The sequence below is a fragment of the Brienomyrus brachyistius genome, chromosome 1 (assembly GCF_023856365.1).
Source record: "Brienomyrus brachyistius isolate T26 chromosome 1, BBRACH_0.4, whole genome shotgun sequence".
Classification (NCBI taxonomy): domain Eukaryota; kingdom Metazoa; phylum Chordata; class Actinopteri; order Osteoglossiformes; family Mormyridae; genus Brienomyrus; species Brienomyrus brachyistius.
Genome location: NC_064533.1, coordinates 5826629 through 5853564, shown reverse-complemented (window position 1 = coordinate 5853564; position 26936 = coordinate 5826629). Strand labels below are relative to the sequence as shown.

At 43.4% G+C, this 26936-nt stretch overlaps 2 protein-coding genes across 2 annotated transcripts; one reads left to right on the top strand and one right to left on the bottom strand.

The window, feature by feature from the left end:
- Positions 1 to 4: 4 nt before the first annotated feature.
- Positions 5 to 6270, bottom strand: cdhr5-rs (cadherin-related family member 5, related sequence). Its single transcript, XM_049020360.1, has 13 exons — positions 6183 to 6270; positions 5621 to 5626; positions 5288 to 5496; positions 4635 to 4691; positions 4362 to 4451; positions 4194 to 4280; positions 3999 to 4109; positions 3712 to 3882; positions 3476 to 3566; positions 3056 to 3162; positions 2553 to 2753; positions 1979 to 2110; positions 5 to 10 (listed from the first exon to the last, which is right to left on the bottom strand). Exons 1-13 carry the CDS (start codon positions 6268 to 6270, stop codon positions 5 to 7), a joined length of 1356 nt encoding a protein of 451 aa, XP_048876317.1.
- A 2676-nt stretch (positions 6271 to 8946) lies between these two features.
- Positions 8947 to 26338, top strand: LOC125712771 (kielin/chordin-like protein). The gene is made up of 17 exons (XM_048983239.1): positions 8947 to 9090; positions 10788 to 11341; positions 12236 to 12308; positions 14054 to 14199; positions 14527 to 14674; positions 14833 to 14915; positions 15347 to 15440; positions 18646 to 18798; positions 18872 to 18969; positions 19230 to 19323; positions 22110 to 22265; positions 22437 to 22519; positions 22710 to 22803; positions 23837 to 24007; positions 24202 to 24254; positions 24741 to 24777; positions 25024 to 26338. The coding sequence occupies exons 1-17, from the start codon at positions 8967 to 8969 to the stop codon at positions 25899 to 25901; spliced, it is 3039 nt and encodes a 1012-aa protein (XP_048839196.1). The 5' UTR covers positions 8947 to 8966; the 3' UTR covers positions 25902 to 26338.
- The last annotated feature ends 598 nt before the right edge of the window (positions 26339 to 26936 follow it).

The window sequence follows — 26936 nt, the reverse complement described above, 5'->3', positions numbered from 1 at the left end:
GCGGCTATCCCTGCCGGGCATTAATCTGAGTTATATGGAATTAACGGGGGATTTGGGTGCGCGATATTCAGTTGGCGCTACAGGTGTAAATCTGTTTACTGTTAAAAAGGTCTACTAAAAACGTGTGAACACTCCTGTAGTTACGAATAAAGTAATTTGTTTTTCTAGACAGATTTAAGATTAAGATGTACTTTATTGATACCAGGGGGCGTTCTGGTGGTTACACAGAGTTCCAAACAGACAACTCTGAGCTATTCGTTAAGTTCACCCCAAACGAGCTTGATGGGCCGAATGGCCTCCTCTCGTTTGTAAATTCGTTATGTTCTTATGTAAAGTGTAAAGACAGTACAGAAAGTGCCAGTCAGGAAACGTGCTGCAAACACATTAAAAACAAATAAAACAAACTAGTGGATGGTCTATATGCAATTAAAGAACTAAAGGCACCAAACTTTTACAATTACAAAGGGGGTGTGTCTAAAAAAATGAGCTTGTAAAGATCTGTTCTATGATTGGTGTCCATTACTGCTTCGCTGGAAAAGTTACGGTGAGCCATCTGGACATTTTAAGAGAATGATATTCAAAAAGCTCAATCCCGCATGGACTCTGCATGACGGTACCTTGTTGACCTTTCTGAAGAACCTCAATGTCCACAGAAACATTTGCTGCGTCACCCGATTCTTCATCTGTTGCAAGTACCTGTAGATGGTAAACATTAGTGTTCTGAGTTTTATTAAGGTCGGCAGATGTTGTACTGCTGTAGTTAAGTCGCACGACCAGTAACCTGTTGGTTCGAATCCCATAGCAGCCTACTGAACTTATCAGAAATCACCAATTACACATCCAATTTAGATTTTATTAATCACGTTATTTCTACACTTATCATAGCACAGTGATGTGCAAAAGAAAGTACTTTGTTCTATGGTCTTATGTAACAGAACAAAACAAAATATGTGATCCTTAGCTGGTCCTAAAATTAGGTAAATCTGACCTCGGGGACAAAACACAAGCCAAGCACACCCTATGATTCAATAGCTCATAGATCCCCATTTAGCAGCAGTAGCATGAATAATTGTTTTCTGTATGATTTTATAAGTCATTTTCGAGGAATTCTGACCAGATTTCGCTACGTTGCTTTAGTTCATTCCTGCGTCCTGGGAATCTGCCTATGTGCATCTCCTTTAATGTTACCACCACGGTCTATGAGTGGGGTTTGGATCTGAACTTTGGCTTGTTCACTCCAAAACATTGACACATTCTCTTAATCTTCAGCCATTCAGTTGTAGATTTGCTGGCGTGCTTGGATTCCATGTTGCGTTGCATGACCCTCTTTCAGTCAAGCTTTAGCTGTCTGACGGATGGGTCCAAATTTGCCTCCAAAGAGAAGAATTTATGGTCAGCTTCTTTACTGATTTGGGCATTTGGCTACAGTAAGAGCCCAAATCAGCACACCAGCATCACCCTGCTTGAGGGTTGGTGTAAAGCGCTTATGGTCACACGTTATCATCAACCAGGGTGCTGTGCGTTATGATGAAACATTTCAACTTTTGCCTCATTTTCCCAGAGGACATTGTGCCTGAAATGGTTCGTTCAGATATTACTTTGGAGGTTACAGTCGTTTTGTTGTATTTTTTTGGAGGGGAGGGTCTTTCTACTTTGTACCCTTCCATGAAATCCATACCTATACAGTGTTTTTGACATCATTGATTATTAATTTTAGCATTTAACAGAAAATCCCTAGATGTAGCTCTTAGCTTCAGAAGTTTTTCTGAGCATGCATGGTCTGACCTTTGGCTGAATTTACTGGGACGTCCCCTCCGGGGAACACTGGCTGACTGGATATTCTTGATATGTGTACGATGCTTCTCATTTTACAGCTGAAAGACGGGACACTTTCTCTTTCGCCTCGCTGTAGATGGAGGTTTCGAGCGACGTGGCTTCTCTGACCGATTTTCCTCGGAAATCGCAAACTTGTGCTCACCTGCAGGACATGCCTTTCCAAGGCTCGCAGCTGACTGGTCATAGCTACTAAAAAGCCCTCATTTGTAATGTGAAAGAGTTTTGAGCTGTTGAATGTTTGCCGCAGCGAGTAATTAATTTTTGGGTTCACTCCCTGAAACAAAACAAAGGAAGCACATTTTATTATTTGTTTTCAGCTCAGATTTTTAGGTATTCACTAGAACGGGGACAGATTTCAATATTTATAGCATTTCACTACTTTTGACCAAACGCGACAATGGTGTGACTCAGAGAGAGCACTGACAGAACCTGCAGTTCCCTCAGCTGCTATAAAGGCCTTGTGTGGTAATTAGCTTATTCTATTCTTGTCGGCTGTTGTCAGTAGACTTGCGAGGCTGAAAGGAATTAACTGTTAATCTGCCTTCACTGCTGCAGGGACAGCTATAGAATTATGACACAGGTTCTGAAATAAACATGGGATATTTAATTCACACCCTACCCATTCTAACAATGAACACAAGTAGTTGCCTCGCTATCTGTCGCCATAGTAATCATATAAGCATTTAGCTAGGGATAATAAAGATGAGATGGCATACGTCTTTGAAGTCGTGGTCTGTAGCCTGGATGACTAGAACCTCATTCCCGTAGGTGGAAACCAGCGTGGCCAGGCTGCTGCCTTCCGTGACAAAACCCTGGTACGAGGTTCTGTTGAAGTGGAGTGGGAATCGGTTCTCTGCCAGCACCCGGATCAAGGCAGTTGCCACTGTGTACTTTCTTGGGTCATCGACTTGAGAGGCCTTAGGGCCAAATTAATTCAATTACGGTTATAACGTGTTTTTACTTTATCTAGCTTTATGTTTACTCTGTTCCTGCTTTAACTCACAAGGCTACTTTTATTCAGTAAATTATTTGGACATAGTTCATATCTGTCTGTTATCTGCTGGCAAAACTCGTGGCTGATCTGATAACCTTCTTTTGTATTTACTAGGCTGCAATCTGCCGTATTCTGGATTTAATAAACTATCCCACGGGCAGGAAGGACTGCCCTGTCCTGTTTTGTTTTGTAATAAACTTCCTGTGAATGTGATGCACTCCTCACCATGATCCGCAATCGGAATGTCAGTGTCTGCATTCGGTTCTTCAGTGGCCGCCTCAGTGCTACGTCTCCTGTCTCGTTGTTAATGTGGAACCGGCCGTCGTCAGAACCTATTACAGGAGGCACATATTCTGTTAATTTGCTTTTAGATTTGCTTACACTTGACAGTAGATATTTTTCCAGATTTTAGATTCATTTACATATTATTCCCCGGCCACCAGTAACGAGTTGCCAAATAATCCAATGCAACAGTCCATGACATCTCCGACTGATGTAACTCACGTTATTTCCTGTACTTATTTGCAACGAAGGATTCTCCAGGGAATTATGCGAATTAAGCTACCTTCTTATGCCTGGGGGGGTTTTTTACGTGAATGGCCATATTATGTTTGATAAAGTAATGGGAAAATACACGTATCACACCTGACAAAATGGTGTAGACCACCGGGGTCCCCAAGCCTTTATCTCCGTCCTCAGCATGAATTGGACCCGGAGAGAAGAATAAGGCAGCGTCCTGAAAACAGATAAGTGTAGGGTTATAGTTTCTCTCTCTCTCTCTCTCTCTCTCTCTCTCTCTCTATCTATCTATCTGCCTGTCTGTCTGTCCATCCATCAGAAACCTATGGTAGGTCTGCTGTCAGCCTGGCTGGAGAACCTACCTTCTGCATCTCAGTGATGTTGGCTGTGTAGACTGGGTTAGTACACACTGGGTGGACCATCTCCTGGGTAAGAACTGTGCATGGCCGGAATTGTGGATATTGGTCATCTCCATCCAGGACGTTGACCGTGATCGTGGTTGTATTGCTGTACCTTTCCATGGTCTCCATTTCCTGTGTTAGTGTTAGATCAGTGTTGAGCACATTCCTAATATCTATATGATATAAAGATGTTTGATCACATGCTCTCAGTTGTTAAGGTCCTTCACCAAGCCTGATCGGTAACATACTACTGCATAAATTATGATGTGTAGTTGGGTTTTGGTCTCGTAGTCCAAGGGTTTATCCAAGATCACATCACCACTGTTGGGCAGATCTATCCTGAAATGGCTGGCATCTGGCTGTAGGGATGAAACACATTTTTCTTGGCAGCTAGACTTTTGCTTGCGTACTTTTCACTAGAGGTTTCAAGTTGCAGTACTTACCAGTGACTTATCAATAACGTACATGATGGTGTCACCATCAGCATCTCGGGCCTGTACTGTGAACGCCATGGCGTTGGCGGGAGTTAGCTGGCAATAGACATGAAAGGACACACTAATCACTTGTCTTGGGACATTTGTGGAGTTGAATGGCCCTTAAGATCTCCTCACCTCACTTATGGCAAACGTCAGACCTTCCTGCAGGAAGATGGGTCTGTTGTCATTTTCATTAAGGATCTCAACCATCACCCTGTATTCACTCTGAAAAGGAACGATAACTCTTTTTGAATTATGTATCTGTCTACTGATGCGTGTAAGTCAACATTGTAACATGAAAAGGAGATAAACATTAAAAACAACTATTGCCGCTATATCGCGCGCAGATCGTTTCGTGATATTGAGTAAAATGGATTTGTAATTTGACCTTTAGAGCTGAAAACATACCTGTAGTGTTTGATCTTCATAGCATTTTAATGCTGCCATTAAAACTGATCCCTGCACCTTGATTAATTAAACAGAAAAAGTTAATTCTTCTCCTAATGTACAGTGAGAGCAAGAGAAATGACGATATTTTATTCGAATTAGGTGATCAGAGACGACACACAACAATGAAATTTGTCCTCTGCATTTAAGCCCTATGTGACATGGCAGGGGGCAGCTAATTCAGCGCCTGGGGGGCAGTACTTTGGCAGTATCTTGCTGCTCAGGGATTCGAACCTGCAATCTTTGATTTATAAGTGTGCTTCCCTAACCACTAGGCCACCACTGCCTATCTTAAGGGATGCCTTGCTCTCCATGAGACACAAATAGGCAAGAGCAAGCTTGGCAGTGAAGGACAGCCATCTGCAGTGGTGCCCATGGAGCTGGGGGTTGAGGGCCTTGCTCAAGGGCCTTAAGGTGTGACTCTTCTGCTTCTTACTCTTACATGAAAGCCATGGGGCTCAAACCAATAACCTCATGATCACAGCCACAGAGGCTTAGCCCACTGAGCTAAATGCCACCCCACTGAATGCACCAGGGTGTACACAATGTACACTTATCCAACAGATATGTGACTAATGCCACTGAAATGAGCATACGGCGGGTCATTCTGGTACCTCTCTATCCAGTGTCCTCGAGGAGGATGTGTTTAGTCTGATTGTTCGCCCTTCCAGGAAGAACCAATCAGCATCTTCTCCGGTGAGGCACCAGCGGGCAGAATTGGCTGTCTTGCCCTCAGCACTGCTGAATTTTGCAACAACCGCTCCATAGGGGCTGTTTTCTCTGACCTTTGCAAAAATATCCTGACCTCCCAAGCATTGGCTGGCTGCAGATTGAGTCAAGTCACATGGTATTTACATGAACTGATTTCAGCAATAGATGTATAAAATTTACCAAATCAAATACGAGTAAAAATAAAACACGCACTCAGCGAAATAAAAGTGAGTTACCTTGGACTATATGGTAAATGGTATTTATTGCTATATGATAGAGAAATGCTTTGCAGATAAGCATGCTTGTGGAAATCCCAGGTCTTGTTCCTCCACACTAATTCATTTCTGGTATAGGAGGTTCCCTGGAATGAAAGCATACATTCAAAAATACACATTAGTAGCTGCATCATAGCCCTCATGTTGATAGAGAAATATATTAGTAACTTCATCATAGTTTTCCTGCTGATTCTTGTCACTCTAGCTACTTACATCCCATCCAGCCTTGTGCCCTGTGCTGCCTGGGATAAACTCCAGACCCTCCGTAGCACAGAGCTGGGCAGAGCAGTTAAAAGGTCAATGGATGTAGCTCCTGGTGGTATGTGTCTGTCCGGGGAGAAGACCCTTTTATGTGCTCCTTCCTAACGAGCCCACAACTAGAATGGATAGGTACCCTGCCTAATGGGCTTATAAGTTTAATTCATTCAATTAAGTCTCATCTCCTACATCCCACATCTAGGGAGTGCTGGAGAAGTTTAGTATCACCGGAAGACTGATTTGAGGTTGTGTTGTGGCCTCACACCTCCAGGGCTGTAGGTCTGTGCAGCGCCACCCACTGTCCTGTAGATGTAGCAGGAGACCCACTGGCTGTTGGGCGGAGAGAGTAGCATTAAGGTTTCAGTACCCTAAGGCTCCTCCTTCATGTTCAGCCGTCGGTGCTGTAGGATGAAGGTCTCAGATTATAGGCTTATAAGAGGAGGTTCAGTCTCAGGAGTAGCAGTCTCTCTCCACATGCTCTTGTGTGTTTGCAGAAGCGTCCTTCCATGTCCCACACATGGTCATACACAACTGAACCCATCCATCCATGCATCCTTCCATGCATCCCTCCATCCATCCCTCCCTCCCTCCATCCATCCATCCATCCATCCATCCCTCTTGTGTAACCGCTTATCCTATTCATGGCTGTAGGGGCCGGGAGCATATCCTGGAGGCTACAGGCGCAAGGCACACAGCCAAACCGAATTCTGCAAACTGAATATTTAGCCTGGGAGAGCTGGAGAGGAACCACGAGGTTCCGGTCCTACGCACGACCTCATTGTGACAGTAATGGTGCCCTTATGACAATCTCCTGTTGCTGTTTACCGCACACCTTGCTGTTCAGGTCAGGCACTGGTGCACAGTGTCATGTACCAGATGGAAAAACAAAAGATGCAAGAACGACATATTTCATGGTGATTTTATCCCGCTCACTATAAAACGAAAAAATCAAATGCACCTTTATTTTGATCCCTCTCACTACATAAATGTAAATGTTTGTGTATGTATGTATACACTGTGCACAATTCCAAAGGAAGGCGTGATTTTAAATGAAATGTTATTTATACTTTTAAGAAATGTCATAAAAATATACAGATAAATCACAATGCAATCATTTTAGTTTGACATATAAAGGCATATGGTCCATATATGAATTAATTACTGGTGGCAGTATTCATACGAAGGTATTTGGTGACTGAAGTTAAGGAATCATAACAGTTACCATGGTAACCTAATGAGTTTGCATGTGACCCAGGTTGAGCGAGACCCCTAGCCCATGTAGACATGCTATGGAAAGCAACCTGCTGTCGCTAAGGACATTCCTACGGCTCATGCTGTACCCGTCTGAGGAAAGCCGAGCTTTCGTCTTCATTCCCACTTCTCCGTACCCCCCATCTTCTGCTCCCTCTCACGGTTCATGACATGTCAGCTCTGGTGATGTACCCGGAGAATTCCTTCCAGAAAGTCTTGCCGCTGTGTCTCACAGAGACTGACAGACTCCCTGCACTTAGGGACTTAGGGAGCGTTTCCAGGATAGGATAACTGACAGCTGTGGGCGGCTTTAGAGTGACAGGACAGGGTAAAACCCCCGGTGACTCAGGGGAGAGGGAAGTGACAAGCTGGCCTGGTGTCTCAGCGTCAGCGAAAGTGCTGGGGAGGGGTTTCGCTGCTCAGCCGAATTCACAGCCACCGGGAGACAGTGGTTAAGGCATTAGGTACAGCCTAGTCTGTATTTAACATCGACATTGGCAACCATCTTCAGTGAAGAATTTTAGGGTGTTTATCGAACGATATCTTCACGCAGCTGAATTGAATAAACCTTGATAGGAAGTTTTTTTGACAGGCGATGTGACAGTGAGACGCTGACCACACCATTGTACACTGACCTGAATCTCGGAATTGTTTTAAACTTTAATCAAGTTCACCACCATATTTTTTGTTACGGAGGTGATGGTGCTTGCGGAAAAATGGGATTTATTAACCAAAGCAGAACACAAAGGGGAAAATCTCAAAATAAAAAGGAACAGAAGTTCAAAACAAAACAGGAGGAACAGAAACTAACTAAACAGTAACCACAGAGTAACATTTTAAGAGACAGATTAGAACTGGGAGCTAGACTGGGAGAGAACCACATCTACTAACTCGGAGTAATGACAACAATGACTGACTGACAAACTGGCAGGTGTGGACCATATATATATAGTTATACAGCACATGTCTATATCAACAATTTTGACTCTTCAATTATTTGGGGTTTAAATGCTTCTTTGTGACTTCCAACATGCAACACAACATAGTGCAGGACCTTCAAAATCAGATCAAAATGAGAGAGAGGAGTATTGGATAAAGGCATGTTTTGAATGACCTTACATTCCTTGCATACAGGGATGGTTCAAGTGCATTTTTAGAGAAGAACTTCTCACTTTGGTAAGGGTTCATCCATTCATAGAGATCCTGTTCAGTGAAGTCCTGTACACCGGTGAGGATCAGGTCTGCTAAAAGGCCATTTGACTAAGGAATCAGGGATTTTACTGGGGTGGGTCTCATCAATCACATTATTGATACTGTTCCCTTCATAATCTACTTCATTTTTAAAAGTAATTAGTTATGCGAAAAGTTAGTTAGCATAATATTTATTCAAGTGAATATTTAGCTTCAAATTTTATTTTTAGCTCTTAAAAAATTACCGAACCTCAGTGACTTCATAGCTGGATACAGCGCTGGGCAAAAGGACAAACACGTTCAATAAGTCCTTTACACCTAGCCATGTTGAGGGCGAGCTGGTGAATTGAATAAAATTTAGACTATTTTGAGTAATGTAGTGCTATAATTTCCCTTTTAAGCTTGTATGAGCGTTTCGTTTGCATTGATCACCGATCTGAAATATGGTATGAAAACTACCTAAAAAATTCGCCTAGGCTATGTTGCATAATTCAGCGACTTTCTGAATTATGCATTTTCTCAGTCTGACGTATACCGGGTTGTCATTTAAATGTTCGCCTCCTAATTGCTGTCGTTTCAGCCTTCAGGCGGGGAGCAGAAGTGGAGAATGGAGGAGCCACCTAGCAGCGCGGCGGTCTGCCCGCCTGTCTTCCTCACAGTGTTGTGCATCTTTAATTTCTTAGCACAAACTGAACAACAAATTCCGCATCAGTATTTCGACAAGGAGGATGGTGAGATTTTAAGGCTATTTGTTTAAACTTGGTGGCTATATAAAAACTACTTTTACTTTTTTCACGCAAAATTTTACTTTTAGTGTTCAATGACCCTGAATTTTCTAAATATAGTTTTTTTCCCGTTTGAAGTTGCTTAATATTTCCACGTATTAAGGTTTCATTTAAAATTTGTTTAGAATATATATAGGAATAAAATTCCAATGGAAATATAATCTAGGAATATCTTTCACCATTTCACCAATAGCTTTAAAAACTCACTTGTTGGGTTATTATTGCCGAAGCACTGCGATTGTAAACATAGTATCGGTTTAATAAGTAGTATTTTCTTAATTCACCGAACAATATACGTTTGAGAATGCAAATATAAGTGTAGTGTTTAAAAACGTACACATCAAAGTTTGAAGATAAAATATAATTAGTCATCTTAACAAAGTTCACAATAAATATTACTTTTCAAAGTGTAGGCTACAGTTGCGTATAAATCTCTGATTTCAACTGGAGCAAAGTAACTAGATAAATACTAGTAATACTAATACTACTCATACTAACACTAACCAGCAAATTTTCCAGTAGCCAAATGAGGCAGATAATTATCACAAAAGGACTCTTTCACTGAGTTAGTTATATAAAAACCATATATTATTTATTTGCTTGTATGGCATTTTGTATGTCATTCATTTTCGATATTATCCGGACACTCGTAAAGGTAGCTACCAAAAAGGAAACATTTCAGTCAGTGAACGTTATTCCTGAGTTAGCTGAGGAATGACCCTCGCATCGTGCTAGATGCTCTTCTGGAAAGCAGTGCTAGATGCTCTGATGTGAGATCTCAGACATTCTGAGGGAATACTGACTGTATGGAGTCAAGCTCAGTGACTCAGGGCTCAGAAATGACTCCACGGATATTTCGGGAGAGAGTGCGAAGTGGTGCTTCTTTGGAAATCAGTAAAGGATCTGCATCCTGTGAGGACATTCACTGCAAATGACATCATGTATGGGACACCCTGTGAGGTGTTCTCCATCATCGTGGAAGAGACTCGCCTCCACTTTAGAAGTGATGCTAAAGCCAGCATTAAGACTAACAGTTTGTGCCTCATTGCATGTAATAGCTGCTAAGAATGAGATTTCAGGGAGCCCTAGCCATTCTTAAGCCTAACAGCAGAAGTAACAGATATCAGCAGGTTGTTCTTAATAACATTAGCAAGAAAAAAATTGCTACCTAGTAATTTTGCTATTCTAACTTTAGCAAAAAAGCTAGACCCACTGTGGGTTTGGAACTAATTCACAGATTACATATGTAATTTAAATATAGAGTATATATATATATATATATATATATATATATATATATATATATATATATATATATATATTTCTGGTTGTATAACAATTACTTAGATAAGACTGATGTTAGTAATTGATTCAGACGATGTTACTCGGTGTTACGCAACATCACGATTTGTTTTTCATGAGTTATGTACCTGAAATCCAACAGTTTTATTTATTTATTTATTTATTTATTTATTTATTTATTTATTTATTTTGCAGGATTAGCTTTGTTGCGTGAATGCTAACGTTGTTATGCTAGGAAAAGAAGAATATCGTTACAGGACTATCCATATTAACTTTTACCTAAATTAACATAAAGATGCACTTTACAATATCCTTCTGTGCATTAATAACTCTTTTTCCAGCTGTTGACCTGCTGGAAGCTGTAGGTGTTACACACCCCATCCGTGGCATTGTCCAAGTCAAGGGAATGGAGGGAGGGCTTCCAGCCTGGAGGTTCCATAAGAATGTTCAACACCTGACTCTTCCACAACACGAATCCATCGACTTCCAAAGAAAAGTTACGGATTCCTTTGGCCTCTACTTTGCTGTCCAGCAGAAGAGGCAATCATCTGGCACCCTAATCTCCTTCACCATGCCGGCCTTCATGAGCTACAACGGCCAGCCTCTCCTGCAGCTGTTTTCCAGCAGACGCTCCAACCTGCTCCAGCTATACTACATGACTGCCCTTAGTATGGAGCCTGCTAGCATTCATTTCCCCATAAGCACGGCTTTCTCGAAGGGCCAATGGGCACGTATAGCCCTTAGCCTGAACAGGAACAGAGTGGTGCTCTTTGTCAACTGTGAAGAGGCTAAGGTGTTGGAGAAGGATTTTGAGGATATATTCAGCTCCATGCTTCTCAATGACTTGGAGATCACCCTTGCCAGCACACCTGGAATCAATAACAGCAAGTTCCAGGTAAGTCAAGCACACTTATTAGATTAGCTCTGTCACCAACAGTATCCTCAGTAATTTTATCCACAAAGTATGGCTACCACTCAAAAAAAATTCCTTGCGGTGTATGACTCAGCAGGTTACAGCACTGTGTCTGTGACCAGAAGGTTGCCAGTTTGAATCCCAGAGTCGCCAGTGCGATTTAACCATTGGGGCCCTGAGGGACGTTCTTAATCCCCAGTTGCACCAGTGACTAGCTGACTCTACTTTCTGAAACGTACATTACTTTGGATAAAAGTATCTATGACGTGAATGAAAGGTACAAGATGATGATCAGTAAGAACGACCAGAAGGACTCTGGCAGTATATAGAAAATGAAACAACGGCCAGGGATTTTGCAGTGTAGTGCTGTTCTTGGGCTGTATTTCGCATGCAATCTCCCTTCTGTGAAGTGGGGAACTGATGAACTAATGTGTATAATTATATGGAAACACAGGGAGTGGCTCAGTTTTGTGGATGGGGGGTGTGGGACACACAAATAATACGCTAAAATAACCTGATTCTGATTAGGCGCGGAAGATAAAGATAGTTGCCACAGCAACACCACCAGACTTTGATGTTGTCCTTCACTCTAGAATTTGTTGAAATAGATTATTACTCATTGCGAGTTACTGTTACTGATTACAAATAATTGTTAAGCAAAGTTTGGAATTTTTTGAAACAATAATGTGTAAAATACTTTTTGGGTTTTTACTGTAAAATTAAAGCAGTGAGAGAAGAGAATTTGCAGTGCTTACATCTGGTAATGGAAATGATTGTGGCTCTGGTCTCTCTCGTTCAGTTCTCGTGCTTCAGTTCCTTGTGTAGAATGATCTGGGTGACAGTGATGTTACTTGATGCTCAGCCTTCCTTCTTTAGGGTTCTTTGCAAACCGCATGGCTCTCCAGCACCGGCTACAGCACGCGACCGTGGCACTGCCCCAACACATCAGGTAAAGCCCACTGATTCATCGTGGTGACACGTTGGTTGTCACATGCAGGTCCCGTATGGAAACTTGTGAAATCAGTCATGCCACCTAGGTCAATCAAAATGTACCTATGTACTTTTTCATTTTTACGAATGTTGCATTGTAGTATTATAAATTTAATAAACCATGTCTCACAAAAAATTTACATATTGTTTTAAGTGCAGCAGGTAAATTGCATTTTGCACCAACTCTCCTCAAACTTACCCCTTGCTGATAAAGTTCCTTCCACGCATGACATCAGTTCCCTGATTTAATCCACTGACCCTTGGGAGACAGCAGCGGTCATAATTTATGTCAACTTGTCTAAATTTCCTGGTTACATACAGTACTGTGCAAAAGTCTTAGGCTGGCAAAGAAAATGATGTTTAGATATTATGCCCGTCAAAGTGTGTCAACTTAGCCATTTCAGAACCTCTGCTAAAATCATCCTAGTATTTGCAACGACCGTCCAGTGCAGCCATGTATTTTTTGACTTGATCACTAGCACACCTCATACAGCTAGTCAATCTGTCACTGACTTTTTAAACCAGTATATTTAATTATTTAATTGAGCTGTTGGTGAAATTTAACAAAATAATAGAATGGCTGAGGTGCCCCTGAGGAGAAGTTTGGGAACTGAAGCGGTGTTCATCTAGCCATCCAACTAGATATCAGTAACTCTGAGAAGAAATTATTACTAGTTTTTATTGTGTTACTCTTAATTTGCATTTAAACATTTAAACTCTTAAATGTTCTAATGTTAAATTGTGTTTTTTGTTCTAAGCCAAAGTACACTTGCTGCCCAGATAAAAAGCTTTAAACATTTCTTTGGACTGCCTAAGACTTTTGCACAGTCCTGTAAATGAGGGTCAAATGCATGAATGACTGCTTTAGATGTGTGAGGGACATCTGCATGGTGGTTAAATAGATAACAAGCAAGTCTCTGCTGTCGAACTTTGTGGCTCATGATAAGTTCATGATGTTTCTGTAGGGCATCTCTTGGGCACATGCTTGTAGATCTTCTGGGAGTTGATTCCAGAATGATACAGCACTCAAATTGCTCTGACTTTGATTTGCACAGACACATGCTCTACCATTAAAAGTAAGACTAAACACAACCTGAAGATAAGACTATAGACATAAACTGTAAACAAAAAAATCACAGAATATGCCCTCAGAAATATAATGAACCATCGGTGTTTGAAGTTCAGTAAAGACCGAAGATGAAGGAACAGAGAGTTTTTCTGTAATAATCTTGACGATGTTGATACTGCCCATATCAGGAAGAAGGCAGTTCAGCAGGAGAGAGCCGAAATGCAAATGTTTAAATAAAAGGAAAATCGTTTTGGTTAATGTGAATCCCAGGGGCACTGGTGGTCTTTGTGGCTTGTCTTATGTAAGACGCTTCTGAAAGTCCTGACATCACAGGGCTCCATCCACAGCCGGGCATTGCAGCGATCTAAGTGTCGTCAAAGGCCTTCTTGCCCTCCATTTTAATTTTGAATTACCTTCATGCAAGAAGAATGCAACTGACTCAAAGAGACTCAACACAAGAGGGCTCAGTTACCCTACCTGTATGCTCTCCCTGCCATGATTTGTGCTTGTGTCAGTTTCTTTTGGTTTACACCATACATGACGTAATGCCTTGTTTTATATCTGCCTTTACGGGGTTGTACGTCTTTTTATTGAATTCCCTCTTATAGATATTTCTTCTGTTTGACCATTTTCAGATCTAGATGGGATTCTCTGGCCAAAAGAGGATTCTCCGCTCCCTCCAGAAAATGTCTCCCATAGACAAGTTCCCAGCAGACACCTGGAGCCTCAGTCTTACTTGTCACATGACCAGAAGCCTGACCTATCACTAGACTTACCTCAGGTAAGTATTGTGGGTGTTTATCTAACGCTATTCAGCAGTGTGTGGGTCTGATCGTAAGGGCACCAGATAAAACCCCACGGCTAGCAGAGTGATGCCACCACTTAAGCAAGTACTTCAGCCACAATGTTGGATGCTTGGACCCCACAACATACTGTATATGTCTGTGTCACATGGCGAGCATGATGGGAAATGTGAAAAGGACCCAGTTTCCCCATGGGCAGAATGGTGTTTCATTCCATACTGACTACAAATTTTTATAAGCTCTTTCTTCTTGCCCCTATGCCTGATTGTTCCATCTTCTGTCTCTTCTCTTCTCACTTTGGTCAGAGCGTTAACTCGCAGACTTTTCCACAACGTAAGGTGATTTGCCTCTGGGAGGGAAAGGACATTGAGGAAGGCACGTGGACGCAGAAAGGGCCTGATGAAGTCTGCCTTTGTTATGCCGGAGAGGTCCGCTGCATGCCGTCCGGAAATGGTGAGCTCCCACTGATGACGGAGGACGTCTGTAATGAAATGAAAGCTCGTTTTGATGCTTTAATGCTAAAACTTTTATCCTTCTGTACCCACAGCAGAGGTCCTCCTGAGAGAGGTGGTGTCTGTTCGTATATTAACTCCTGTGTGTTTTCTTTGAAGGTTGTGTTTATGAAGGGACCAGCTATAAAAATGGAGACGTGTTCCTGTCCAGATCCAGCCTTTGCACTAACTGCTCGTGCATAGTAAGTGTAACTGCTGGATGAGTGTATTCTCTGTTTTATAGTCAGGTGTTTCACACTTCAGCTTAAGTTTATCAAGTCAACATTAAACTCCACAATATGCTGCTAGTCTAGCTAAATTCAAGGAAGATTTTTGCATTTAAGTATTTTTAGATCTCCTAAATTTACCTGCCTTTTATCTTAATGTGTGATAATTCAATGTATCACCAAACACTATAATTTCTGTTGTAAAAGTTTGTCACTCTCACTCTACGGCATTAAACAGCTCTTCTGATTAAAAAAGATGAAGTAGTCTTGCCCCGAGATTGATCTGCAAGAAACCATGTGTAAAACCAAAGTCATGCTTTAGCAGGACAGTATGTTACTCTGCAAAACTGAGAAGGAGCCACGGTCTCAGAGACTGGAGGTGTTCCTCACATTGGCTCATTTTTCAGGACGGCCTTGTGAAATGTATCCCGGTGACCTGTATGTTTCCCTTCTGCCTCAACCCCAAGAGCACTTCAGGTTCCTGCTGTCTCCCATGCTCAGGTAGCCCCCCTTCCTCCTGCCTCTAGTATTGCTTATGTAAGAACAGGTGAAGAACAGCTTCCAGATGCTAAGCACAGTGCCGATCAACGTCTGTGTAGCACCCAAGGCAAGCTTCACCGCCAGCGTCCCTGGTCGAGACAAAGTGAAATTGTTTGGCTAAGACTATGCCCACTCAAAAGATGTCATGCTAGGTGGCTGCCTACATCAGCTGCTGAGGTGGAAAGTTCAGGTCCAGAAAGTACCCGGCCAGACCAAGATTTTTTTCTAACCAACCAGCTGAGTATTTAGTTACAGTCACAGAGTACTCTATGGTACCGTCACACAACATCATGCAGCTCAACTCTATGGTACAGTCACACAGCACCATCCAGCTCAACTCTATGGTACAGTCACACAGCACCATCCAGCTCAACTCTATGGTACAGTCACACAGCACCATCCAGCTCAACTCTATGGTACAGTTACACAGCACCATCCAGCTCAACTCTATGGTACCGTCACACAGCACCAGGCAGCTTAACTCTATGGTACAGTCACACAGCACCATCCAGCTCAACTCTATGGTACTGTCACACAACGTCATGCAGCTCACCTCTATGGTACAGTCACACAGCACCATCCAGCTCAACTCTATGGTACCGTCACACAACATCATGCAGCTCAACTCTATGGTACAGTCACACAGCACCATCCAGCTCAACTCTATGGTACAGTCACACAGCACCATCCAGCTCAACTCTATGGTACAGTCACACAGCACCATCCAGCTCAACTCTATGGTACAGTCACACAGCACCATCCAGCTCAACTCTATGGTACCGTCACACAGCACCAGGCAGCTTAACTCTATGGTACAGTCACACAGCACCATCCAGCTCAACTCTATGGTACTGTCACACAACGTCATGCAGCTCACCTCTATGGTACAGTCACACAGCACCATCCAGCTCAACTCTATGGTACCGTCACACAACATCAAGCTGCTCAACTCTATGGTACAGTCACACAGCACCATCCAGCTCAACTCTATGGTACCGTCACACAACATCAAGCTGCTCAACTCTATGGTACAGTCACACAGCACCATCCAGCTCAACTCTATGGTACCGTCACACAGCACCATCCAGCTCAACTCTATGGTACCGTCACACAACATCATGCAGCTCAACTATATGGTACCGTCACACAACATCATGCAGCTCAACTCTATGGTACCGTCACACAGCACCATCCAGCTCAACTCTATGGTACTGTCACACAACGTCATGCAGCTCACCTCTATGGTACAGTCACACAGCACCATCCAGCTCAACTCTATGGTACCGTCACACAGCACCATCCAGCTCAACTCTATGGTACCGTCACACAACATCATGCAGCTCAACTCTATGGTACCGTCACACAACATCATGCAGCTCAACTCTATGGTACCGTCACACAACATCATGCAGCTCAACTCTATGGTACCGTCACACAGCACCATCCAGCTCAACTCTATGGTACAGTCACACAGCACCATCCAGCTCAACTCTATGGCACCGTCACACAACATCATGCAGCTCAACTCTATGGTACAGTCACACAGCACCATCCAGCTCAACTCTATGGTACAGTCACACAGCACCATCCAGCTCAACTCTATGGTACCGTCACACAACATCATACAGCTCAACTCTATGGTACTGTCACACAACCTCATGCAGCTCAACCTTATGGTACTGTCACACAGCACCAGGCAGCTCAACTCTATGGTATAGTCACACAGCACCATCCGGAGCACATATGCAGCACAACACAAAAGCCGTGGAGGTAAAACTTTAACCTGATTTTTTAAACATATAAACTTGAAAAAGAATAATCATTAAAATTGCAACACTTGCTATTTTTTTCCATGACAGTTTTAGCTATGACAGTTTTAGAATGTTTTAGCGAAACAAAAACTCCCTACACTATAATGCCTGTATAGAAGTGAAGTAAGGATTATGCTGAGTTTAATCTAGTTTACTAGTGATGTAAGAACTGCTTGTGCATGACATGTGCTGTTGGTACTGATATCACACATTGTCCAGCCATATAATATACTACAGGTCAATTGGCAATATATATATAGTCAACCGGTGGAAGGAATATTTCAAGGATCTCAAAAATCCTGAGGACCCGCACCTCTAAGGCTGAGGCCATGGCTCCTCACCGGAAAAGGGTGGATTGCCTTCTTCTGGTGGGGGATGAGTTACTGCCACGAGCAGAGGAGTGTAGATATCTCAGGGTCTTGTTCACGAGTGAGGGAATAATGGAGCGGGTGGTCGACAGACGGATTACTGCCGACGCTGCACCATTCTGTTTTGGCGAAGACGGATCTAATGCAGAAGGCTAAGCTCTCAATTTACTGGTCAACCTATGTTCCTACCCTCACCTATGGTCATGAGCTCTGAGTAGCGACCGAAAGAATGAGATCGTGGACACAAGCGGCCAAAATGAGCTTCCTTTGCAGGGTGTCTGGGGTCAGTCTTTGAGAGGGTGAGGAGCTCTTTATTCCTAAAGAGTGTTACCTGGCTTCAGAGGTTTCCAGAAATTTGCTTTTGACTGATTACATGCTTTGTACTCTCAGCTCTTTACATGATGATAGTCTTGGGGCGCTTTTCCACCGCAGCAGGTGCCGAACTTCTGGTACTTTCCAAGTGTTCGTTTTCTGGTACCAGAGCTGAATGATATCACAACGCAAGGCAGGGTGTTTTGTACTGAACTCAAAAAATGGCTGTAGCATATTATAAGGGCTGGACGATAATATTAATACCAATATCACATATGCACATGCAATTCTTACATTGCTAGATCAAAGATCAGACTTTTTCTCCCTTTCAATTCTGTACTGACATTATAATGCAGGGAGTTTAAGTTCCACTAAAACATTTTTACCATCATAGGAAAAAAAATTCTTAGCCAGCTTTCAGTTTTAATCATTATTCCTTTTATCTAATATGCATTTAAAAACCCATTTAAAGTTTACCTCTGCTGCCATTGCATGAGCGTTGCATGCGTATCGGAACATCATAATCATTTTCATCCTTGCCGGTTAAATCACTCCTTGACGGGTTCGTGAGAAATTTATGAATTCCTTTTTTGTTTTATAAACACCCCAATTTGCTGGAGAGCTGAGACAGTACATAACGACAGGCATATTTCCTTCCACCTCCTTCCTACGCAGGCTGCATGATGGATGGCGTGATGCGTGAGGAAGGCTCCGTCTGGATGGTGGATCAACAGCCATGCAGGAGCTGCATGTGCCTACGCGGGGAGGCCCGATGCCACGAGGTTATGTGCCCCCAGACATCCTGCCAGGAAGACTGCCGAGGGGATGGTAGGTCTGTCTGTGATGCCATGTTGCTCACCGGGCAGCCATTGCCTTCCTGATCGTAACTGCATCCCCGCAGATGAATGTACCAACGCATGCTGCTTCAATGGACGAAGATATAAAAATGAGGAGACATTCAGTGACCCCAGTGACCACTGCAAGGTTTGCGTCTGTCAGGTAAGGACAGCAGTAACTTCTTTGCTTTGTAAGTGTTTCTTTTTCTTTGGGTGGCAAAACTATCTAGACAAAGGGACTTTTCAGGCGGACTATGGGAAATAATTTGTTTCTTTCGCCTGTGGACCATGTGCTCCGTGTAGTGTACTCCCTCTTGTGGCTGGATAAGTTAGTACAGTTCAGCGGCATTGCGATTCCTGTAAACCCATTTGGTAGTGTGTGCTCTCTGTATCTTTGGCTCAGCAAGTCCATCTGCCTTACAGACTGGCGAAGTGATCTGCAGGGCAGTGCCCTGCACGGACGTGACCTGCTCCAATCCTTATACACCACGAGGAGAGTGCTGTCCCAGGTGTTCAGGTAGGCCCGTCGACCTCAGCAGTCACAAGGGCGGAGCACCAGCCTCCCAACTGTCTTATTGGAGACTGTGTGGGAAAGACATCAAATCAGTGAAGCTTGTGCAGCCAACACACATGAATCACTGCTAATGCATACATAATGAACAATCTTGGCCTTGCACTTATTTCGAACTGGAATCTTCACCTGTCCAGTGCGGCGTGTCTAATGTCTCCCAGGACGGTTGTAGTCGTCTGTAGCAAGGCAGGTGTGGTTGTATGCAGTGAAGTCTGGGCCTTAGTGTGTTACCCTGAAGCTGATACAGCCGCTTGGCTTTATAATCCAGAGGATGTTCATTTCCCTGTGATAAGGAACCATGTTCCATGATTCCTTCAGGAGAACTGAACCATGTGAACAAGATTTACAGACTTGACACCATCTCCTTGATGTCTGGTGTCTTATACAGCATGGTCAAAATGGGTACTTGGAGGGAAGGGTGTGATGAAGCTTATGATGCTGAGAACATCTGGGACACTTTCATTGGTAGTCAAAGAGGATTTATGCCAGTATGTAGAAAAGGTAGTGGCTAGTTGAACTTAAATAGATTTTCTGACTGTGTAAATGACAGCTGAACAGCTGTAATCACTAGCATGAGACGGACCAGACTGTTCTCAAGTAGTGGGGGCACTGCACATCCTGTTTCTACAGTGTCCATTCCTCTATGAACTGGAAGAGTCTAATGAGTGACCAAGGGTACGAGGCCTGAAAGCCAGCTCAGTTAATGGGTCCTTCAGCCCACCCCAAGCAGTGAATTGGGAAGGGGGGGGGGGACATCTGATTTCCTCATGACTTTGTATTTGATCTGCTGCCCTTATTCTGATTCTTAGGTGTGAAAACCAGTCATTAATGCCTACATTCCCATTTCCAAAAGAGACCAACTTCATGGTAGTTTTGTTACGTCTTTATCATGCATGAAGAAAATTCCCATTGAGTCATCGTACATCTTGTATGTTATTAAACCATTTATGCTTTGCTCAAAAAAGCCATCAAGACTGATTGAGACTGCTGCCTCGGTGGTCTGTAGCCTCACTGCTGGAGCATAGCAAGGGCAGGATTCTCTCTTCGAAAGGGCGATTTCTCCACTTGATTTGATTTCACTGCTGTGATGATTTAGTCATTGTCCTCAGCCAGTGACCTTTCTGCTAGCTTAGGCTGGAGAATTAGCCAAGGCTCTTTGAAAGTCAAATACTTCCCTGTACCGAATCCAGGAAGCCCTTATATGTTAATACCTACTGCTTCACAATATGGTATTTTAATACCAGTGAATCTGTAGCATGATCAACATTTGTTAATTGATTTCCTCAAATAGGACAAACGGTAGCTAAAGTGTTTGTTTGATTATTCAACTATTCGATGTATGGCATCAACAGTGTCAGTTTGTCAGGGGTCCTTAATGCATGTCAAGGATTTATTTTTGGACTTATTAAGGTATGAATGATAAATCAATGGAAGTTACATTTTTGTTTTTTCTGTTGCATCTATGTATGAAGAAAGATGACTGGGGAATGTGTCCCAGCTACAGGGGTGTCACACTCCTCAGCCTCCCTGGGAATGTCTATGCTGGGGCACTGACACATGAGAGAGGAGGGTCTATTTGTTGGTCGAACGTCAGATTCAGGAGGAACTCTGCAGATTCCGTCCCAGCCGCGGACCACTGGACCAGCTCTTCACCCTCACAATGATGCTGGAGGGTTCATGGGAGTTTGCATGACCAGTCTACATGTGCTTTGTGGACTTTTTGGAAAATCCCATGTCCCTCTGGGGAGACCTGTGGGGGGGGGGGGGGTGCTTCAGGGGTATCGGGTACAGGGTCCGTTGTTGCGGGCCATCAGCCCAATACAAATGGAGTGAGAGCTTGGTTCGCATTGCCAGCAGTAAGTCAGACTCATTCTCGGTAGGTGTAGGGCTGCCATTTGTCAATCATGACAATCATGGCTGCCCGTTGTCACCAATCATAATTCACAATTTTTATGGACAGAAGGTCTAGGCATATCCAAGGGGTGGAGGGGGTCCGGTTTGGCGGCTTCAGAATCGCGTCTTTGCTTTTTGAGGATGGCGTAGTCCTGTTGGCGTCGTTAGCCGGTGACCTGCAGCAGGCACTAGGGCGGTTTGCAGCTGAGCGTGAGGTGGCCGGGATACGGATCAGCACCTCCAAGTCTCAGGCCATGGCTCTTGACCGGAAAATGGTGGATTGCCCACTCCTGGTGGGGGCTGAGTTGCTGCCCCAAGTGGAGGAGTTTAAGTATCTCGAGGTCTTGTTCATGAGTGAGGGCAGAAGAAGAGAGCAGGAGATTAACAGATGGATAAGGCAGACGCTGTATCGTTCTGTCGTGGCGAAGAGAGAGGTGGATCTATGGATGAATTATTAAACACAACTATAGGAAAAAGTACCATAGTATCAATAACTTGATCACCATCTTACAAATAAATTTTTGTAACTTGCCCCCAGCTAACCAATTACTTGACCATGATCACCACTCTCTTGTAAATATCATCCATGATTAATAATTTTTCAGTCGTATACCTTGTATTTGCATATTCAAGCTGTTGCTTGTGCCTGATTGGATAAAAAAAGAAAAATCCTGTTTTGACAGTAATTTTGATATTTCTGATTTTTGTTTATCACTGGGGGTGGGCACGCTCGGCTAAATACTGTACGATTCGATTGTGCCTATGTCACTTCTAGTGTTTTTCCATTCTCTAGTAATGCTGATGCTCTGCTCCCTGTGTGTTTCCTCGTCCTGGTCCAGAATGCTTTTTTGAGAATGCTGTGTACCTCGATGGTCAGCTGTTTTCCAACCCAAGGGATCCATGTCAAGAGTGCACTTGTTTGGGGGGTGAGGTGACCTGCGAGTCCCATTGTAACCACCCCCAGCCTGCATCCTATTGCCAGGACAACCGCAACGGTAACTACAAACCTTGGATTTGGCCTCCTAAAATGGCACCTCACATGTCCACACATGCTGTCCAAGCACCTTTCTGGTCAGTGATCTTATTTCATACTATAGTAAACCACAGTCACCCTAATAGTGGGCACCTATGTCAATAACATCAACAGAGATGTTTCTACATTTCAGATTGCTACTATGCTGGGGAGCAGTACCTCAATGGAATGGAGTTTGTCCACCCTACCAACAAATGCAAGACGTGCCGCTGTGTTGTGAGTTACTGTCAAGAAAATGTCAGCAGATCACTTGGTCCATGAGTAACACTTTAAGATACAGGCTACAAACTTCCAACATGTTTAATGTACAGTAGTGGGTGTGGTGTTTAGAATGGTCTTCTGTGAAAAGGCACAGTATTGGTTACAGTGGTCATCCTATGAGTTTGATGCCTTGTTTTTGTTGCAGAATGGCCATGTCCAGTGCTTGATGACGACTCGTCCCCCATCTCAGTGCAGCGACCCTCATCTGGTTCCTGGAGAGTGCCACCCTCGATGTTCAGGTGTGGAACTGCAGTTGGAACCACAAGACTGAAAACAAATAACACACGAAAATAACACCCTTTTCTGGGGATTACGCTCTGTCCTCATGTCCAGAGGAGTGTATGATGAAGCGGGTTTACTGGCTTACTGAGGTTTCTTAAGGGTTACTTCCATGTTTGGAGTACTACGAATCATACTCATATTAAGTCAAGTTGTTTTGGTATTGGTAATTTACACTGCATGCCTAAACTGCTTCGAGCAGATTTAAGTAAAGGCTTTCAGATTTAAACTGGTGTAACTGGTGAGTGATGATGATAAAGTTTGCCTATAAAAGGCCGACTCTTTGACTAATTAGTTTACAGTGCCGACACCACCCCTTTTATATGAAGACGGACAGACAAAGCCCAAGTTAACTTACCCAGTTGTAACCGCTATCATAGTACCAGGATGTGTGTATATATCTGGCATTTTGAAGTAATGAATGTAATGTAATGAAGTTATGAGTTCTGCCATGGGGTTGTGAGACAAGTAATGATGAAGTCCTTTCAGTCCAGTTTTTCTCTGGAAAGTCTTGAAGTCTGTCTACATGTCAACCTTCAGTCTGAGAGTACCTCTTTAGGAGGATGATAAGCGTTGCCCATCCACCTCCCTCCATGTGGAATGTGTTAATCCATTTGGTCCTTCCCTTTACAGAATCAGAGCTCTTATTTCCTGTTTATAAAACAATGTTTACAAGCTTAAATATATTTGGTCTACGGCAGCCCCTAACAATGGACCTGACAAATGTATTGTACCAAAGACCACTGTTTCCCAATGTGGTTCTTGGGGACCCACAGATGGTCCATATTTTTGTCAAAAACGTGGACTGTCTGGCAGGGAGCTGAGAGGGAGCAAAAACGTGGACTGTCTGGCAGGGAGCTGAGAGGGAGCAAAAACGTGGACTGTCTGTGGGTCTCTGGGAACCACATTGAGAAACATTGGTCTAATGGTTCCAATGACTTGAGATAGAAAATGAAAATGGGGCATACTCACCAGTGCCTCTGGTACCCCTAGATGAATGCCTTTACGTGGGACGCATATATAGACACTCAGAGCACTTCCGTGACCCGCAAGATAGGCGCAGGTCATGTTTCTGCAGTAATGGGGAAGTGACCTGCCAGGACAACAAGCAGCTGGCCCCCCAGAACCGCTGCTATCCTGAAGTTATAACAGCAACAGGTCCTGGTGAGTATGATGTGGGGTCAAAACTCAGGTTCTCTGATTTGAAGACATCAGTCACACGCAGATCTTCCATGTTTCATGTACTTGTCTTTCATTTCTAGACATTTTCCTTGTTTTAAGATAGCCATTTGACAAACAAAATGTAAGTCCAACACACAAGCCCTTCCCTGCAACCATACTGTTTCTTTTCCATTTAGACCTCAAAGGGGACGAAGGGGAGTTATGTGTACAAACCGACGATCAAAGGAAGGTAAGCTGATAACTCATCATTAGCTATGCTCTTTTTGCCTGAGAAATCGAAAGTGCTTCATCGTTTTCTCTTTTCCAATCGCTTTTGTGCAAAAGCTGCATTTTACTGTGAAACTTATGGCCAGTTTCATTCAGCTCAGATAAAGGTACAACTGCTTTATTTGATGGACATTTAAATTGATATTGCTTTTGCCACAGGATTCCCATCACCAGCAAATGACAGCTGATGGGAATTTTTGGTATCAGGAACTCTTAAAGTAACCAAGAAAACTCTGGTCACAGACAAGGAACTGTTATACTTTGATTTATAACATACACCACATGAAATTTACCAGTGGTGTTTTTGGAAAATATTCATACAAATTAATTTGGCTTTAAATGTGACTTGACTTTATTTTCGGACCTTTTGGTGGTATATGGAGGTATGTCCTGCATGGAAAATCTGCAGAATTTGTTTTGTCAGAGATTGTGTTTTCTGTGTCCACAGCTCGAGCCCCCCCGAAGCTATTGCCCTGAGCACCAAGGTAGAGTGCCAGCAAGGGGGTTGAACCAGGGGAGGGGTGGGAACCGTTAAATGAGTCTGTCCAGGAAATTAATGGAGTCTAATTCTGGATTGGCGCAAAAATGTGCTCTGTAGTGTACTGTGTTGTGTTTTAAAGTAATCTAATTTTCACCTTTGGTGTAAGGTCATTTATCTCTGTGAATCATATGAACCATTCATGTCTGTTTTTGTGTTTTTTTTTTTCCTTTACCTACACAACTTGCAATAGATCTTGGTGACTGCCAACCACGCTGCAAGCCACAGCCAGTCCACCAGTGCCCACACACTACCCAAAATCCTTGTCCACAACATTCCCCTAACCCCAATCCTTGTGTCCAGCACCAACCTTGTGAAACTCAAAATCCCTGCGAGCAACAGGAACCTTCCACTACCCCCCAACCCTGTGTGCAGCACCAACCTTGCAAAACCCAAAATCCTTGCCCACAACAGGAACCTTCCACTACCCCCCGACCCTGTGTGCAGCACCAACCTTGCGAAACCCAAAATCCTTGCCCACAACATTCCCCTAACTCCGAGCCTTGCATGGAGAACCAACCTTATGAAACCCAAAATCTCTGCCCACAACATTCCCCTAACTCCAATCGTTGTGTCCAGCACCAACCTTGTGAAACCCAAAATCCCTGCCAGCAACAGCAACCTTCCACTACCTCCCAACCCTGTGTGCAGCACCAACCTTGCAAAACCCAAAATCCTTGCCCACAACAGGAACCTTCCACTACCCCCCGACCCTGTGTGCAGCACCAACCTTGCGAAACCCAAAATCCTTGCCCACAACATTCCCCTAACTCCGAGCCTTGCATGGAGAACCAACCTTATGAAACCCAAAATCCCTGCCAGCAACACAGACATTGCCCTGGTTCTAGCGAGCAGCACCAACTTAGCACAACTCAAAGCCCCTGCTCACGTCCCATTGACTACAATCCATGCCCATCCACTGCCCCTGTCAACAGCAAACCTGCAGCTCCCAATCCTCTCCTCCGTCGCTATAAAAATCACCGCACACGTCACACATCCCTAAGACTTAGGAAGGCCCGCAATCCTGCAGCAGCTAATCCATTCCAACCAATCCCAACGGCTAAGACTTAAGTAGCATCTAAGTCCTGTCAGAAGAAATGGAAGCGAAAGGAGACCACTGGATATGTTATTTTCTGGAGCAAATGTACACGATTCCATTTGCATCTTCCCACCTCTAAACACTCTCACTATGCCAAGTCTCTTATGCGACATCTTTTTCATTTAGCTAGCATAAAGGTACAGGTGCAAACACAAAATAATTTTGTGTATCATTCTTACAGGCTTGTAAGTTTCACTGTAGGAATTGTACACTTTGGAAAATTATCATAGTGCAAGGAAGGTTAAATACTTCCATAGAATACTTTTATATGGTGTACCAGTTTATCCTCTGATTTATTATGACCATAGCTTATTGATGTCATGTGGGTTACAGCTTAAGGTAGTCACACAAGCAACACTGTATTGTATATCTTCTCATAAAGAGGAATTAAAAGCCTCCTTTACTGAAAGTGACTCACTGGTGTGATATTATTCCAGTTTGATCATGTGAAGTGCAGTGCCCACCTTTTTGGTAGAATCTGTGCCAACCCAGCTTGACCCAACATGTCACACATACCAGGCCAGAGTACAGTTGTTGTAGAAGTATATTGACGCATATGGTATTTCAAGCCTCACCTCACCAATCAGTACATTTCTTAAAGTTTAGTATAATCATTATAAAATCTTCCATATTGCTTGTCCAATACAGGGTCACAGAATATACAATTATGAAGTTCTAGACCCTAGGGGGGGTGCTTCAGCCGTCCAAGTTTTTGTCTCAGTCCCCCCTGAAAAAATGTAATAGCACTTAATGATTTGCCCTGTATTATCTTATAAATGTTGAACCCCCCATTCTAAAAACTATATAGTTACACCCCACCCCCTTTTTGCATTTTTTTGTGGGGGGCTCATGTTTCTTCCAGGGCTCCCTTAGAGTCACATCCTAGAATCTCTCCGTAAACCTCGCGCCTTGCCTAGGAAGCACTGGACCCACGGTAAGGGACACCATATACAGGATTCCAGTGCGTAACGGTACGCACACACAATTTAGAGATAGCAGTTAATATA

Bases quoted from the DNA above. Each gene is read 5' to 3' on its own strand.
- cdhr5-rs (XM_049020360.1), bottom strand. From the start codon at position 6,270: ATGCTACTCTCTCCGCCCAACAGCCAGTGGGTCTCCTGCTACATCTAC. The intron at 3,567-3,711 runs GTAGGTTCTCCA...ATCTGTTTTCAG, and splicing joins ACATCACTGAGATGCAGAAG to GACGCTGCCTTATTCTTCTC. The intron at 2,754-3,055 runs GTGAGGAGTGCA...TTTGGCCCTAAG, and splicing joins CATTCCGATTGCGGATCATG to GCCTCTCAAGTCGATGACCC.
- LOC125712771 (XM_048983239.1), top strand. From the start codon at position 8,967: ATGGAGGAGCCACCTAGCAGCGCGGCGGTCTGCCCGCCTGTCTTCCTC. The intron at 14,200-14,526 runs GTAAGTATTGTG...CACTTTGGTCAG, and splicing joins TATCACTAGACTTACCTCAG to AGCGTTAACTCGCAGACTTT. The intron at 24,778-25,023 runs GTAGAGTGCCAG...AACTTGCAATAG, and splicing joins CTATTGCCCTGAGCACCAAG to ATCTTGGTGACTGCCAACCA.